This window comes from Chiloscyllium plagiosum, unplaced genomic scaffold (genome assembly GCF_037043375.1).
Source record: "Chiloscyllium plagiosum isolate Xiang-an unplaced genomic scaffold, Cpla_swu_hap1 HiC_scaffold_14, whole genome shotgun sequence".
NCBI classification, from domain to species: Eukaryota; Metazoa; Chordata; class Chondrichthyes; order Orectolobiformes; family Hemiscylliidae; genus Chiloscyllium; species Chiloscyllium plagiosum.
Genome location: NW_028270152.1, coordinates 16,319,459 through 16,336,433, shown reverse-complemented (window position 1 = coordinate 16,336,433; position 16,975 = coordinate 16,319,459). Strand labels below are relative to the sequence as shown.

Sequence of the window (16,975 nt, the reverse complement as noted above, 5' to 3'; positions counted from 1 at the left end):
CTCTGTCATTACCATCCGTAGCTCAAGACTACAACACACACATCAAAGTGCATGCTGGCTCAGCAACTCTTCAGTTCAAGTGGACTGTAACACACCACCACCACATAAGTGACTCCCAATTTAGCAAATTTGAAATTACAAATGCTCATTGGCCAAGTTTCACCATTCTATTTAAAGCTGCATAAAATGGCAGACCTTCAATAATCACTTCAGACATATTATCCTCAAGCTAACATTTATTCTTTCAAATTACAATAAACAAGTAAAATTTGGGGTGAAGAATTTAGACAACATTTGCATAAATGCTGACAAAAACACACTTTGGGCATACGTGAACATGTCTGGCACATGCTTATACAGTACGATGCCAAAGAATGTAAAGATGAAGTTTTGAAATTCAGATGCTTGGATCTGTTTTTCACACTTACAAAAACAAGAAATAGAATAGCACAAAGCCACTAAAACCTATGCCTTGTACCTAAATGCTCAATTCTAAAATACAATAAAAACAAAGCTTAAGTGAATTAACCTGAGTAATATCTATGCAAACTTTGCTCATCTCAATTTATCTACCAGCAGTTAATTTCCATATTAAAATATCCTCAAATATTACATCATTGATATAGCATAGGGAGTGGATATTTGCCTATTTGTAAGCCAGGTTTCTATTAAAAAGAATTATTACACCATAAAAATCCATTATGGAGAATAAATTATCCGTATAAACTAACTTTCTCAACTTACGTGTATGAGCATGGCTGCTTAGAACTGAAATACATATGTTGCAGAAAATTCTGTCCAACAATTAATTTTTATTCTTGCCATTAACACTGTGCATGAACCCAGTGAGGTCAATGAATGGTGGATTAATAGATTTTGTTTAGTCTCACTTTTATTTGTAAGGCACAAGTTAAAGTTGACAAGCAGTTACATTTTTGGTTTAAACAGGCAAACGTTAATTTATTACAAGTCAATGCTGAATGTTGCTTCTGAATAAAAGGATAACATTAGAAACAAGAAAATACAGGCATCAAGTTTAAAATTAGGACAGACGACACAAAAGAATACTTTCAGAAGAAAGCACAATAAGTCTCTGTGATATATCATGCAGACCCTGTTGCTAGAGGGTTTTGTTGTTGAAACAAAGATTATTGCTTTAAGTCAATGCTATGATGGCATTTCTCATACATGTAGGACAGCACATTTTAGTAGTGAGAAGGCAGTGAGAGGTTCTGTAAGTGTGACATTACGAGCTGCCAAGTCACTTCATAACTTTGACATTGATCTTTAGATCATCAGTGTCTACAGGAATAGTGCCAGTAGACCGGAGGATAGCAAATGTGGTTCCCTTGTTCAAGAAGGGGAGTAGAGACAACCCTGGTAATTATAGACCAGTGAGCCTTACTTCAGTTGTTGGTAAAGTGTTGGCAAAGGTTATAAGACATAGGATTTATAATAATCTAGAAAAGACTAATTTGATTAGGGATAGTCAGCATGGTTTTGTGAAGGGTACGTCGTGCCTCACAAACCTTATTGAGTTCTTTGAGAAGGTGACCAAACAGGTAGATGAGTGTAAACCGGTTGATGTGGTATATATGGATTTCAGCAAAGCGTTCGATAAGGTTCTCCACAGTAGGCTATTGTACAAAATGTGGAGGAATGGGAGTATGGAAGATATAGCAGTTTGGATCAGTAATTAGCTTGCTGAAAGTGACGAAGGATGTTGTAGGTTACAGAGAGACATAGATAAACTGCAGAGCTGGGCTGAGAGGAGGCAAATGGAGTTTAATGCGGACAAGTGTGAGGTGATTCACTTTGGTCGGAGTAACCAGAATGCAAAGTACTGGGCTAATGGTAAGATTCTTGGTAGTGTAGATGAGCAGAGAGATCTCGGTGACCAGGTACACAGATCCTTGAAAGTTGCCACTGACATTGACAGGGTTGTTAAAAAGACATATAGTGTTTTAGCTTTTATTAATAGAGGGATCGAGATCTGGAACCACGAGGTTATGCTACAGCTGTACAAAACTTTGGTGCGGCCGCACTTGGGAGTATTGTGTACAGTTCTGGTCACCGCATTATAAGGAGGATGTGGAAGCTTTGGAAAGGGTGCAGAGGAGATTTACTAGGATGTTGCCTGATATGGAGGGAAGGTCTTACGAGGAAAGGCTGAAGGACCTGAGGCTCTTTTCGTTGGAGAGAAGGAGGTTGAGAGGTGACTTAATAGAGACATATAAGATAATCAGAGGGTTAGATAGGGTGGACAGAGAGAGCCTTTTTCCAAGTATGGTGACGGCGAGCACAAGGGGGCATAGCTTTAAATTGAGGGGTGATAGATATATGACAGATGTCAGAGGTAGTTTCTTTACTCAGAGTAGTAAGGGTATGGAATGCTTTGCCTGCAACGGTAGTAGATTTGCCAACTTTAAAGTGCATTTAAGTCGTCATTGGACAAGCATATAATCGTACATGGAATGGGTGTAGGTTAGATGGGCTTCAGACTGGTATGACAGGTCGGTGCAACATTGAGGGCCGAAGGGCCTGTATTGCGCTGTAACGTTCTATGTTCTATAACTATTTTGATACAACTTTCTGTGTGTCTCACCTGTCTTTTGTCATTCATTCTTTACCTGGAAATCTGGTCATTCTGACTGGTTCAAGATAAAAGGAAAGCTGCCTAGGCAGAGATTCTAAAACTATTTTTAGCTGGCAAGCTAAGTTAGCTGATGATAGTGGGTGGTACATACAATAAAAATACATAATAAGACACGAAGATTCCAGGGGGTTCTTTCCTCACCTGTGGTTCTTAGCCTTCCTTCTGGCCAAAGTCTAAATTACATGGTCATATGAATTGTTAATAAATATGGTTAAAAATCTCACAACGCCAGGTTTTCTTGGAAGCACACTAGCTTTTGGAGCAACGCTCCGAAAGCTAGTGTGCTTCCAATTAAACCTGTTGGATGAAAACCTTGCGTTGTGTGATTTTTAACTTTGTACTCCCCAGTCCAACACCGGCATCTCCAAATCATAATAAATGTGGTAATGGTTGGGACAAAGGTGTTTAGATGTCTGGGTATGATTCTTTGTAAATCACATACAACTAAGTTCTAACATCAAATGACTTGTAGCAGCCATGTTTTCTAGCTTGTATACATGTCAATTTATAATCAATTTAACGTTTCTTTAAAACGAAACCAGTAGCCTTGAATATTTTTGCCTAAAATTACTAGACCATAACTGGACAGTGGGAGCAATCTTCTGTTTTTTTTAGTATATCTGACTTGGGGAAGGAATATATTACAGCTAACCCCTGATTTGCTGTCTACATTGAGAGGTTTACACTATTCATGCTCAAAACCAACACTTCGTTGCAGATTTATTAGGTTCAATTAACTTGGTAATTTGAGCATTGGCACCATGGAAGCTACAGCAGTATTTTACTATACGTGATCCAAGTCAAATACTCAAGTTTATGCCTACTAAGGTTGTCTGGCAGCCTACTCAAAACACTTAGGAACAGGCAATAAATGTGATTTTACCAGCATTGCTCCTATCTTAAAAGAAACTGATTAAAAACAGAGTCTCTCAAAATATTATTCAGCAGAAATTATACTTCACTACAATTAAATTCATCGTCAAAACAAATTTTAAACAATATTAAATTGAAAGTCAGAAATAGGTCCAAGGAACTAATATGGGTTTAAACAGGCTTACCTTTCGTACAATGGGTTCCTGACCTACAACGCAACCATACCAACTGACCAACTTGTTCCAAGCTTCAGTGGGAACCAAGACATAATCCAACTCATCAATCAAGTGTTCTTTCAGGGCCTGTGTTTCTATATCTATGAAAACCATAGTAACAAATTACAAGTTAAGATGCTGCAATATTGTTCAGTTCTCATTCTTCCATGTTCCTAAGCATCTTTACCTGTGTTTGAAATGGACGGGTGGCTAAATTCACAATAAAAATAATTTAACTGATTATATGGCAAACACTTAGGTGAGACTTAGATATAACTGCGAATAGTTCAACTAGATTTTTTCTCAAAATAATTCACATCTTTAAGACCACTCAGATGAAGCGATGCTTCGAAACCTCAGTGCTCTTTTAAACACATGTAACTTACCTGCAACATGTTCAGCAACTGGATAAAGTACACAATTTTTGGCTCAAATTCAGTTATTATTCAGGTTTGTGTAAAACCCATAATCCGCTATCCTCGACTTGTGTTTAAAATAGCAGTTCATCCCACTTTGCAGCTTGGTGTACTGCTGGTGTTAGTCAAGAAAATGGCCCAATACGCAAAGAATGGAGAAAAAAAATCGAAAGAAAGAGGGGTCAGTAGCAGATACTTCATGCAGCAGCAATAAGGCCATGTAGAAGAGTTGCAAGAGATGCCACCATTAATTTAAATTCTGTACATGAGCCAAATCATGTACTATGCTGTCTTTAGAATCCAGATTTGTTGGTCTCTAATCATTAAACAAAATACCGTTTGGAATTAGTTGAACTGAATTGAATCTATTGTCACGTGTACCGAAACACAGTGAAAATCTTTGTCTTGCGAGCAATACAGGCAGATGACAACATTAACTAACACATAGGTAAATAATAGATAAACAGCAGCAAAAACAAAAACACAGGTACAGGCAAATGTTAAGAGTTTGTGCATCCATTTTGTATTCTCACAACAATAGGATAGAAACTGTTTCAAAAACGGCTGGTGTGCACGTCCAGGCTTCAGTACCTTCTCCCCAATGGTAGAGGTTGTAGAAAAACGTTACCAGGGTGGAATGGATCTTTGAGAATGCTGGTGACCATTCCTTGACAGCCGGCATGGTAGATGGATTCCATGGATAGGAGGTTGGCCTTTGTGATTATCTGGGCTGAGTTCACTACTCTCTGTAACCATCTCCGATCTTGAATGGTACAGTTGCCATACCAGGTAGTGATACATCCAGATAGAATGCTCTGGATGGTGCACCTATAAAAGTTGCCAAATTTTCTTAGCTGCCAGAGGAAGAGGAGACGTTATTAGGCCTTTGTAACCAGTGCGTCCACAGGAAGAGTCCAAGCAAGCTTGTTGTGGATGACCACTTCCAGGAACTTGACACTCTCGTCGTACTACCTCAGTGCTGTTAATGTGTCAGGGGTCATGAGTAACATCCTGCCAAAAGTCAATAATGAGTTCCTTGGTTTTGCCAGCATTGGGAGCTAGGTTGTTCTCAATGCACCATTTTTCCAGGTCCTCCACCTCCCATCTGTAGTCTGCTTCGTCACTATCTGAGATTCAACTGACTATGGTAGTGTCATCAGCAAGCTTGTAAATGACATTAGTCTGGTATTTGGCGACACAGTCATGGGGGATCAGTCAGAAAAGTAGGGAGCTGAGTATGCATCCCTGGGGGGGGTTCCAGTGTTGAGAGCTGGTGAAGATAAAATATTGTCCCCAATCTTCACTGATTATGGCCCGTGGGTCAAAAAACTGAGGATCCAGTTGCAGACAGTGGGGCTTAGGTTGAGATCACTAAGTTTAGTGATCAGTCGCGAGGGGATAATAGTGTTCAAGGATTCTTAAGTAGCTGGTCTTGGTGTCAAGATGTTCAGGGAGGAGTGAAGGGCAAGTGATATGGTATCTGACATGGATCTGTTGGTCCGATAGGCAAATTGGAATGGGTCAAGAGGAGTGGGGAGGTTGGACTTTAATTAATGTCATGACCAGCCTTTCAAAGCACTTCATGACCACCGAAGTTAGGGCCACTGGGTGGTAGTCATTGAGACATGCTACATGGGCATTCTGAGGCGCAGGGATGATGTTGGCCTTCTTGAAACAGACAGGGACAGTGGCCTGCTGCAGGGAGAGGTTGAAGATGTCTGAGAAGACCTTCGTCAGTTGATCTGTGCATGCTCTGAGTGCACAGTACTTCGTCTGGTCCCATTATTTCCCTTGGATTCACACAAAGGAAAACTGATCTGACCTCTGATGCAGTGACTGTTGGGGTAGGTTCGATCGGGACTTGTTGGAATAGGTGTTATCTCTGTTCAAAGTGAGCATAGAAACGTTGAGACAATCTGGGAGGGATGTGTCATTGTCTGCTATCTTGCACTGTCTCTTTTTAGAGCCTGTGATGTCATTCTGTCCTAGCCATTGATGCTGGGTGTCCGTCTGGGTCTCTAGTTTGGATTGGCATTGGTCCTTGGCCAACTTAGTGGCTCTGCGCAGGTCATACTTGGAGTCCTTATATTTGAGTGGATGTGCTGGTCTGAAGGCATCATGCCTGTTTTTATTTTACCAGGTTTTGTGTATCCTGATTCATCCAGGGTTTCCTGTTGGGTAACACCCAGACTGACTTCCTCGGTATGCAGTCCTCCACACACTTGTTGGTAAAGTCTATGATGGTGAAGGTGTACTTGTTCAAAGTACTTGCAAACTGTTTGAACATGGCCCAATCAGCCGATTCCAGACAGCACCAGAATTGATTTTCTGCCTCCTCTGACCAGCACTGGATCTATATCCGCGAGGGGGGGGTCTCTCGCTTGAGCTTTTGCCTGTAAGCTGGGAGAAGCAGCATGGCATGGTTGTCGGAGTTCCCAAAATGAGGGTGGGGGATGGAGTGGTCGGCATCTTTTGCAGTGATGTAGCAGTGGTCTAAAATGTTCGGGCCCCTAGTGGGGCAGGTAATGTTCTGGCGGTACCTGGGCAACACCTTCCTTAAATCGGCTTGATTGAAGTTACCAGTTACAATTAACAGGGCCTCAGGGTATTCCATCTCCACGGATGGTTTCTTTCTAAGATACCACAGAGGTTTATAAGTACCTGTAATTACATGATGACAGTCACCGGTTGGCAGCTAACTCACAAAACAGGCAGGATTTTATGGGTAGCAACTGAACTATTCTGAACCACTCAGACAGTTATCAACAGGAGCCAAGGATGTCACACAGTCACCACTCTTCAATCTGACCTCGATGTTTGTACAGCATTTCAGCCAAGCAGCCTGTTTCAGCAGTTCTATTTTAGAAAGGACACACAACATGAACTGACAGAAACTAAGTTTTTAGACTGCAAGGAGGTAAAGCTATATCGCAAAACATTAGACCTGATCATAGTTCACACAAAAAAAAAGTGTGAATCTGGAAAAGAACCTTCCTCTATTTGAAACATTATAAGTTCACAGTAATGTAAATACCAATACTTTTAAACTCCTAAAATGTATTTTTATTTTAATAAATTACAATTGACATGGGGGGATACACTAACAGACTACTACATGCAACATTTAGCAAAAATATTTAGCATAAATATTTCTTGAATTATAAAACAGATAATTCTACTCCTGACAAGTTTAGATGCAAAAGATGAAAATTTATCAAAGATTTGTCTTATCAGGAGGGCCTTTAACAACATGCATTTAAAATACTGACCTACTTCCATGTGCCTGCTTATGCTGCCATGATACATTTGATAGAAGACATCCAAGAACAACTTGGAAGCAACTCAGTGTCCTCTAAAGATCTAAAGGCACCCAAATTTAATCTGGTGCATTCCCACAGCAGCAAAGATTGGTTTAGGAACTGTAAGCTGGAGATCAAACTTGTACTTCAAAGAACATGACGACTTTCTAAAATAAAAGTCTTCTGCTTCCACATGGTCCATATCCCTCTATTTCCTGCCTATCATGTGTCGTCAAGATGCCTCTTAAGTGTTGCTAGTGTATCTACTTCTACCGCATCTTCTGGCTGTGCACTCCAGGCACTTACCATCCTCCTTCAAACTTCTCCCCCGACTTTTACCTTAAAATTATGGCCCCACAGTAAATGATATTATCGTGGGAAAAAAGTTCTGACTATCCATGCTGCTCAATTTTGTAAACTACTAGCAGGTTGCCCCTCAGCTTCTAACTTTCAAAAGAAAACAAACTAATTTTGTCCAATTTCCCCTCACAGTTCATACCTTCCAAACCAGACAAAACCCTGGCAAACAGTTTCTGTACCCTCTCCAAAGTCTGCACATCCTTCTGGTAGTGTGACATCCAGAATTTTACACAATATTCCAAATGTGGCCTAACTGAAGTTCTATATGGCTGTAACCATATTTTTATACTCTATGGCCCGACTGATGAAGACAAGCATGGGCATATGCCTTCTTGACCACCTTACCTACTTGTGTCACCACTTTCTGAAAACTATCCAACTGTACATCGAGATCCCTTTGTACATTAACATTTACAAGGGTTTGCCATTTACTGTGTACTTAACTGCATTAGATCTTCCAAATGAAATTGTATTTAAAGTTCCTCGAACATGGCAATATTATTTAAACCCATTTAAATAGCTCTACAGAATCATCTTTAGAAAAGATCTGGAGCCAAGATATATTTTTAAAAAAGTGGTGCAAATAACATTGTAAATTTCTTCTCTGCAAACTAGCAAGAGACATTGAGTTAACTGCATTTAAAGTTGTGAAAAATATTTTTGCTTTCAAAATAAATGGTTCTTTCACACATGCCTATCAAAGTAGAACTACACATTCAAAGCCACATTCGTTTAAAAAAAAACAAATAATCAGATTTCAACTAGATATTGGTGTAGAGCTAAAGTCATAATCCTTTAAGGATATGGTTAATGCATTTGTTTGGGTTACAAACACTCAATTCCACAAGCATATTCCGCCATTGTGTGTTATAGACAATTGACACTGCAACACCAATTGCCCATTTAATTCTCATATTTTGATATCCTTACTTAGAATGAATTAGTTGATTTCAATTTTGAAAATGCCCAGATTAGATCACCCACAAACTTATAAAATCAAAAGAATTATAAACCAAGTTAATGCAAGTTGACATCACAATGTCATCGCTGAAATCATCATTTCAATGTGGTGAATCATATTGCCACCTGATTAAAATATGGCCATTATTTCCATTAGGCTTTTTGATTATTTTTCGTATATCTGCACCAACTTATTACTTTTGCATCTGAACACAAATCCTATTCCTCATTAATTGTTCCTAGTTTCGTAGCATTAAAAAAAGTTTGATTTATCACTCAAATTCAAAATGAATAACTTTGGAGCCCCCAGACTTGAACTGCCTGTCTTCCAAACAGTTTACATACTTATTTGTTCTGCAGTGTCTTATTACAATTTTCTGCTGACACTACAAAATATAGTGTGCCTCCTGACTTAGTCCCATTTGGAGCTTGGCTGTACCAATCTATTTCTTCATACTTAATTGTTAGTACTGCCATACATAGAAATATGATGGGCTAGATGGCTTTCTTCTTTACTAGAAACTTTGATTTATGGTATTAGAAAAAAATTGAAGCCAGGCAACATAGATAATGAATTATATATACAAATATTAAAGCCACTTGCTTTTCAGGCTATAAATCTGACAGGATTACAATAATTTTATGTTTCAAATAACTCCCAACAAAAATGCATTAATTGAAACAAAGATATTTTATGCTCAATGAAATATACACTGCCTAAGTTCCAAGTGCACATTAGTCAAAAGGTGAACATACTTCCATTGATAGCGAGTTTGGAAAAGATTTGTAGCTCAAGTGGAGGTTCTGTATGTGCATTTATTCGCTGAGCTGCAAATTTTTTTTTCCAGAAGTTTTGTCACCATACTAGGTATCATCATGTGAGCCTCCGGTGAAGCACTGGTGGTATGACCTACCTTTTATTTTGGTGTTTAGGTTTCCTTGGGTTAGTGATGTCATTTCCTGTTTTTCTCAGGGGGTGATAAATGGGATCCAATTCAGTGTGTCTGTCAATAGAGTTCAGGTTGGAGTGCCTTGCTTCGAGGAATTCTTGCATATGTGTCTGTTTGGCTTGTCATAACATGGATGTGTTGTCCCAGTTGGAGTGGTGCCCTTCCTCATCTGTTTGTAAAGATAGTAGTGAGTGCGTCATGTCTTTTTGTGACTGGTTGATGTTCACGTATCCTGGTGGCTAGTCTTCTGCTTGTTTTGTCCAATGAAGTATTTGTTACAATCCTTGCAAAGTATTTTGTAAACGTTAGTTTTGCTTGTTGACTCTATAGGGTTTTTAAAGTTCATTAGCTGCTGTTTTAGTGCGTTGGTGGGCTGCCAGGATGCCAAAAGGTCTGATTAGTCTGACAGTTGTTTCCAAGATATCTTGATGCAGGGGAGAGTAGCTAGGGTTTTTGGACATGTTTTGTCTGCTTGTTTAGGTTTGTTGCTGAGAAATCGGCGGATTGTGTTATTGGCTACCCGTTTTTAAAAAAAAAATACATTGTATCAGTGATTTCCCCCTGCTCTTTGTAGTTTCATTGTGCTAGAGTGTGTGGTGGCTCACTGAAATAATGTTCTAATGCAGCTCCGTTTGTGGGTGCTGAGATGATTGCTTCTGTAGTTCAGTATTTGGTCCATATGTGCTGTTTGCCTGCGGATACTGGTTTGAAGCTCCCCATTGGCTGATTGCTCTACTGCGACATCTAGGAATGGCAATTCATTGTTGTTTTCCTCCTCTTTAATGAATTTTATTCCAGTATGGGTATTATTGATGGTTTTGAAGGTTTCCTCTAACTTGTTTTGTTTAATGATGACAAAAGGTGTCATCTATGTAGTGTGCCCAAAGTTTGGATTGGATGATTGACAGAGCTGTTTGTTCGAGTCTCTGCATTACTGCCTCTGCTAAGAACCCTGATATTGGAGATTCCATGGGTGTTCCGTTGGTTTGTCTGTAGGTTTTGTTGTTGAAGGTGAAGTGGGTGGTAAGGCATAGGTCCACTAGATTGACAATATAATCCTTGCTGATGAAGTTGGTAGTGTTTGGTGTATGTGTCTTTGGTTCTTCGAATAGTATAGATATTGTTTCTTTGGCCAGGTTGATGTTGATGGACACCACTTCGACTGCGACAACACATCCATCCTACATCACCACAGAAAATGGCATCACCAGCCAAAGGAAATCTAAACACAAGTAAAAAGTGGGCCATACCACCAGTGCTTCACTGGAGGCTCACCGATATGTTACCTAGTATGTTGACGAAACATCTGAAAACAAACCTCCATCTCTGCGAGCAAACTTTCATCTATACGTTCACTGAAACCACAATAAATCTAACATCTGCATTTAAAACCATGTTCAACAGTGTTCAACTTTAATTACCTGCAAAGAGCCCAGAATTATCAATGGGGCCTGGAAACATTCCATGTTCTCCCACGTTGTACATGTCCCAGCTGTCGAAACCCACATATTTTTTCCATTGTTTAAACCACCTACTGTCTATTAGGAACCTGAAAATCAAAACAAGTTATTTTGAGTGTATGAGATTACTATTTCCCCCACTAATTGAAACAATTTCAATTATTTGCAATAATAATTCCTTTAAAGTAGGGTTGCAGATAGACAGGGTAGTGGTTGGAGTATCGAGTATAGGAGTTGGGAGGTCACATTGCAGCTGTATAGGACATTGGTTAAGCCACTTTTGGAATAGTGTGTGCAATTATAGAGTCACAGATGTACAGCATGGAATCAGACCCTATGGTCCAACCCGCCCATGTCGACCAGCTATCCCAATCCAATCTAGTTCCACCAACAGCAGCCGGCCCATATCCCTCCAAACCCTTTCTATTCATTTACCCATCCAAATGCCTTTTAAATGTTGTAATTGTACCAGCCTCAAGCACTTCCTCTGGCAGCTCATTCTATACCCGTACCACCCACTGCGTGAAATAGTTGCCCCTTGGGTCCTTTTTATATCTTTCCCCCTCTCACCCGAAACCTTTGCCCTCTAGTTCTGGACTCCCCCACCCCAGGGAAAAGATTTGCCTATTTACCCTACCCATGCTCCTCATGATTTTGTTAACCTCAATAAGATCACTCCTCAGCCTCCGACGCTCCAGGGAAAACAACCACCGGCCTGTTCAGCCTCTCCCTACAGCTCAAATCCTCCAATACTGGCAACATCCTTGTAAAGGCGGAGCAGGTCAGGCAGCATCAAAGGAAAAGGAGAATAGATGTTTCGGGAATGAAGAGGGTGTGCCAAGCTGGCTGAGATTAAAGGTAGGGAGGAGCTTTGGGAATGCGATAGGTGGAAGGAGGTTAAGGTGAGGGCGATAGGCCGGAGAGGGGGTGGGGGCGGAGAGGTCGGGAAGAAGATTGCAGGTCAAGAAGGTGGTGCTGAGTCTGAGGGTTGGGACTGAGAAAAGGTGGGGGGGGGGCAGAAATGAGGAAGCTGGAGAAATCTGCATTCATCCCTTGTGGTTGGAGGGTTCCTAGGCGAAAGATGAGTCGCTCTTCCTCCAGGCATCGTGTTGCCATGGTCTGGCTGTGGAGGAGGCCAAGGATCTGCATGTCCTTGGCGGAGTGGGAGGGGGAATTAAAGTGTTCAGCCACGGGGCGGTTGGGTTGGTTGGTGCAGGTGTCCCAGAGGTGTTCTCTGAAACGTTTCGCAAGTAGGCAGCCTGTCTCCCCAATGTATAGGAGGCCACATCGGGTGCAGCGGATGCAGTAAATGATGTGTGTGGAGGTGCAGGTGAATTTATGATGGATATTGAAGGATCCCTTAGGGCCTTGGAGGGAAGTGAGGGGGGAGGTGTGGGCGCAAGTTTTGCATTTTTTGCGGTTGCAGGGGAAGGTGCCGGGAGTGGAGGTTGGGTTGGTGGGGGGTGTGGATCTGACATGGGAGTCGCGGAGGGAGTGGTCTTTCTGGAACGCTGATAGGGGTGGGGAGGGAAATATATCCTTGGTGGTGGGGTCCGTTTGGAGGTGGCGGAAATGACGAAGGATGATCCGATGTCTCTGGAAGTTGGTGGGATTGTAGGTGAGGACTAGTGGGGTTCTGTCTGGGTGGTGATTGGAGGGACGGTGTTCAAGGGCGGAGGAGCAGGTAGTGGAGGAGATGCGGTGGAGAGCATCGTCAACCACATCTGAGGGGAAATTGCAGTCTTTGAAGGAGGCCATCTGGGTTGTTCGGTATTGGAATTGGTCCTCCTGGGAGCAGATGCGGCGAAGGCGAAAGAATTGGGAATATGGGATGGCGTTTTTACAGGGGACAGGGCGGGAAGAGGTGTAATCTAGGTAGCTGTGGGAGTCAGTTGGTTTATAGTATACGTTCGTGTTGAGTCGGTCGTCCGAGATAGAAATGGAGAGGTCTAGAAGGGGAGGAAGGAGTCTGAGACGGTCCAGGTAAATTTGAGATCAGGGTGGAAGGTGTTAGTAAACTGGATAAACTGTTCAACCTCCTCGTGGGAGCACGAGGTAATGCTGATACAGTCATCAATGTAGTGGAGGAAAAGGTGGGGGGTTGGTGCCAGTGTTGCTGCGGAAGATGGACTCTTCCACATATCCAATGAAGAGGCAGGCATAGCCTTGGTCATGGTCAAGGGGGCTGTAGGGGGAGGTGTCCGCGAGCTAGCGTTTAGCCTCAGCAATATAAAGATCGGTGCGCCAAACTACCACTGTGCCTCCCTTGCCTGCCGGTTTGATGGTGAGGTTGGGATTGGAGTGGAGAGAGTGGAAGGCTGCACGTTCTGAAGGTGAGAGATTGGAGTGGGTGAGAGGGGTGGAGAGGTTGAGGCAGTCAACGTCACGGCGGCAGTTGGCTATGAAGAGATCGAGGGCGGGTAAGAGGCCAGCACGCGGTGTCCAGGTGGATGGGGTGTGTCGGATGTGGGAGAAGGGGTCGTCAGAGGGTGGGCGGGAGTCCTGGTTAGAGAAATAGGCGCGGAGGCGAAGGCGGCGGAAGAATTGTTCGACGTCTCGCCGTGTTGAATTCGTTAATCCAATTCTTCCGCCACCTTCGCCTCCGCGCCTACTTCTCCAACCTGGACTCCCGCCCACCGTCTGACGACCCCTTCTTCCGCCTCCGACACACCCTATCCACCTGGACACCCCGTGCTGGCCTCTTACCCGCCCTCGATCTCTTCATAGCCAACTGCCGCCGTGACGTTGACCGCCTCAACCTCTCCACCCCCTCTCACCCTCGGAACGTGCAGCCTTCCACTCCCTCCGGTCCAACCCCAACCTCACCATCAAACCGGCAGACAAGGGAGGCGCAGTGGTAGTTTGGCGCACCAACCTTTATATTGCTGAGACTAAACGCCAGTTCGCGGACACCTCCCCCTACAGCCCCCTTGACCATGACCACACCTCCCACCACCAAACCATCATCCCCCAGACCATCCATAACCTCATCACCTCAAGGGATCCACCGCCTCCAACCTCATAGTCCCACAACCCCGTACCGCCCGTTTCTACCTCCTGCCCAAAATCCACAAACCTGACTGCCCCGGCCGACCCATTGTCTCAGCCTGCTCCTGCCCCACCGAACTCATCTCTGCATACCTTGACACGGTCCTGTCCCACTTAGTCCAAGAACTCCCCACCTACATTCGGGACACCACCCACGCCCTCCACCTCCTCCATGATTTTCGCTTCCCCGGCCCCCAACGCCGGGGACATCCAGTCCCTGTACACCTCCATCCCCCATCACGAGGGACTCAAAGCCCTCCGCTTTTTCCTTTCCCGCCATACCAACCAGTACCCTTCCACTGACACCCTCCTTCGACTGACTGAACTGGTCCTCACTCTGAACAACTTCTCTTTCCAATCCTCCCACTTCCTTCAAACCAAAGGAGTAGCCATGGGCACCCGCATGGGCCCTAGTTCTACCTGCCTCTTCATTGGATATGTGGAACAGTCCATCTTCTGCAGCTACACTGGCACCGCCCCCACCTTTTCCTCCACTACATTGATAGTTGTATCGGCGCTACCTCGTGCTCCCATGAGGAGGTTGAACAGTTCATCCACTTTACGAACACCTTCCATCCCGACCTCAAGTTTACCTGGACCGTCTCAGACCCTTCCCTAGACACCTCTATCTCGGATATATACTATAAACCGACTGACTCCCACAGCTACCTAGATTACATCTCTTCCCGCCCTGTCCCCTGTAAAAACACCATCCCATATTCCCAATTCCTTCGCCTTCGCCGCATCTGCTCCCAGGAGGACCAAATCCAATACCGAACAACCTAGATCGCCTCCTTCTTCAAAGACCGCAATTTCTCCTCAGACATGGTTGACGATGCTCTCCACCACATCTCCTCCATTTCCCGCTCCTCCGCCCTTGAACACCGCCCCTCCAATCGCCACCAGGACAGAACCCCACTCATTCTCACCTACAATCCCACCAACTTCCAGAGACATCGGATCATCCTTCGTCATTTCCGCCACCTCCAAACGGACCCCACCACCAAGGATATATTTCCCTCCCCACCCCTATCAGTGTTCCGGCAAGACCACTCCCCCCGCGATTCCCTTGTCAGATCCACACCCCCCACCAACCCAACCTCCACTCCCGGCACCTTCCCCTGCAACCGCAAAAAATGCAAAACTTGCGCCCACACCTCCCCCCTCACTTCCCTCCAAGGCCCTAAGGGATCCTTCAATATCCATCACAAATTCACCTGCACCTCCACACACATCATTTACTGCATCCGCTGCACCCGATGTGGCCTCCTATACATTGGGGAGACAGGCTGCCTACTTGCGAAACGTTTCAGAGAACACCTCTGGGACACCTGCACTAACCAACCCAACCGCCCCGTGGCTGAACACTTTAATTCCCCCTCCCACTCCGCCAAGGACATGCAGGTCCTTGGCCTCCTCCATCGCCAGACCATGGCAACACGATGCCTGGAGGAAGAGCGACTCATCTTTCGCCTAGGAACCCTCCAACCACAAGGGATGAACGCAGATTTCTCCAGCTTCCTCATTTCCCCTCCCCCCACCTTTTCTCAGTCCCAACCCTCAGACTCAGCACCGCCTTCTTGATCTGCAATCTTCTTCCCGACCTCTCCGCTCCCACCCCCTCTCCGGCCTATCACCCTCACCTTAACCTCCCTCTACCTATCGCATTCCCAGCGCCCCTCCCCACCTTTTATTTTGGCCTGCTTGTCACACCCTCCTTATTCCTGAAGAAGGGCTTATGCCCGAAACGTCGATTCTCCTTCCCCTTTGATATTGCCTGACCTGCTGCGCTTTTCCAGCAACACATTTTTAAGCTCTGATCCCCAGCATCTGCAGTCCTCACTTTCTCCTAACATCCTTGTAAATCTTTTCTGAACCCTTTCAAGTTTCACATCATCTTTTGGAACAATGTTGCGAAACTTGAAAGAGTTCAGAAAAGATTTACAAGGATGTTGCCAGGGTTGGAAGGTTTTAGCTAGAGGGAGAGGCTGAATAGGTTGAGGTTATTTTGCTTGGAGCGTCGGAGGCTAAGGGGTGACCTTATAGAGGTTTAGAAAAATCATGAGGAGAATGAGAGACAAGGTCTTTTCCCTGGGTTGGGGCAGTCCAGAACTAGAGGGCATAGGTTTAAGACGAGGGGGGAGAAGTTTAAAAGGGTCATAACAGGCAACTTTTTCACAGAGGGTGGCGTGTGTATGGAATGAGTTGTCAGAGGAAGTGATGGAAGTTAGTACAATTAAAAACATTTAAAAGTCATCTGGATGGATATTGGAATAGAAAGGTTTTGGAGGGATATGGGCCAAGTGCTGGCAAATGGGACTGATTAGGTTAGCATATCTGGACGGCATGAACGAGTTGGACCAAAGGGTCTGTTTCCGTGCTGTATATCTCTATGATGCAATGTTTTTGGATTCTTGAGTGCAAGTGTCACTAGCAAGGCTACCATTTGTTGCTCCTAAAGCAGATCATTTCAGAGGGCAGTTAAGTGTCAACTGCCTTGCTGTCGGTCTGGAATCACACAGGGCAAAATGGAGTGGAGTGGCTGATATCTGCCCTTCCCACTCTGAAGGGATTCTCTGAATCAAATGGACTTTTATAAAGATCTGGCAGTTTCAGGATCATTATTAATACAGATTTGTCTTCTAAAATTATAGATTTAATTAGTTAACTGAATGTAAGATTCTCCCAGATGACATGGTGAAATTTGAATTGCAACTCTGAAGCATTAGTGCATGCCT

The 16,975-nt window shown here is 43.8% G+C and overlaps 1 protein-coding gene across 5 annotated transcripts in view; it reads right to left on the bottom strand.

Annotated features, from left to right (window-relative positions):
* The window catches only part of usp4 (ubiquitin specific peptidase 4), a 101,012-nt gene that overhangs the window by 71,199 nt on the left and 12,838 nt on the right, over positions 1–16,975 (bottom strand). For all 5 annotated transcript variants that reach the window (XR_006314257.2, XM_043707670.2, XM_043707671.2 and 2 more), the window contains exons 2-3: positions 11,151–11,278; positions 3,715–3,845 (exon numbers count right to left, since the gene is read on the bottom strand). Coding sequence is in view for 4 of the 5 variants with exons in the window: in XM_043707670.2 (XP_043563605.1) it covers positions 3,715–3,845; positions 11,151–11,278 (259 nt within the window). In the remaining variant the exon portion in view is untranslated. The remainder of the gene's footprint in view (positions 1–3,714; positions 3,846–11,150; positions 11,279–16,975) is intronic.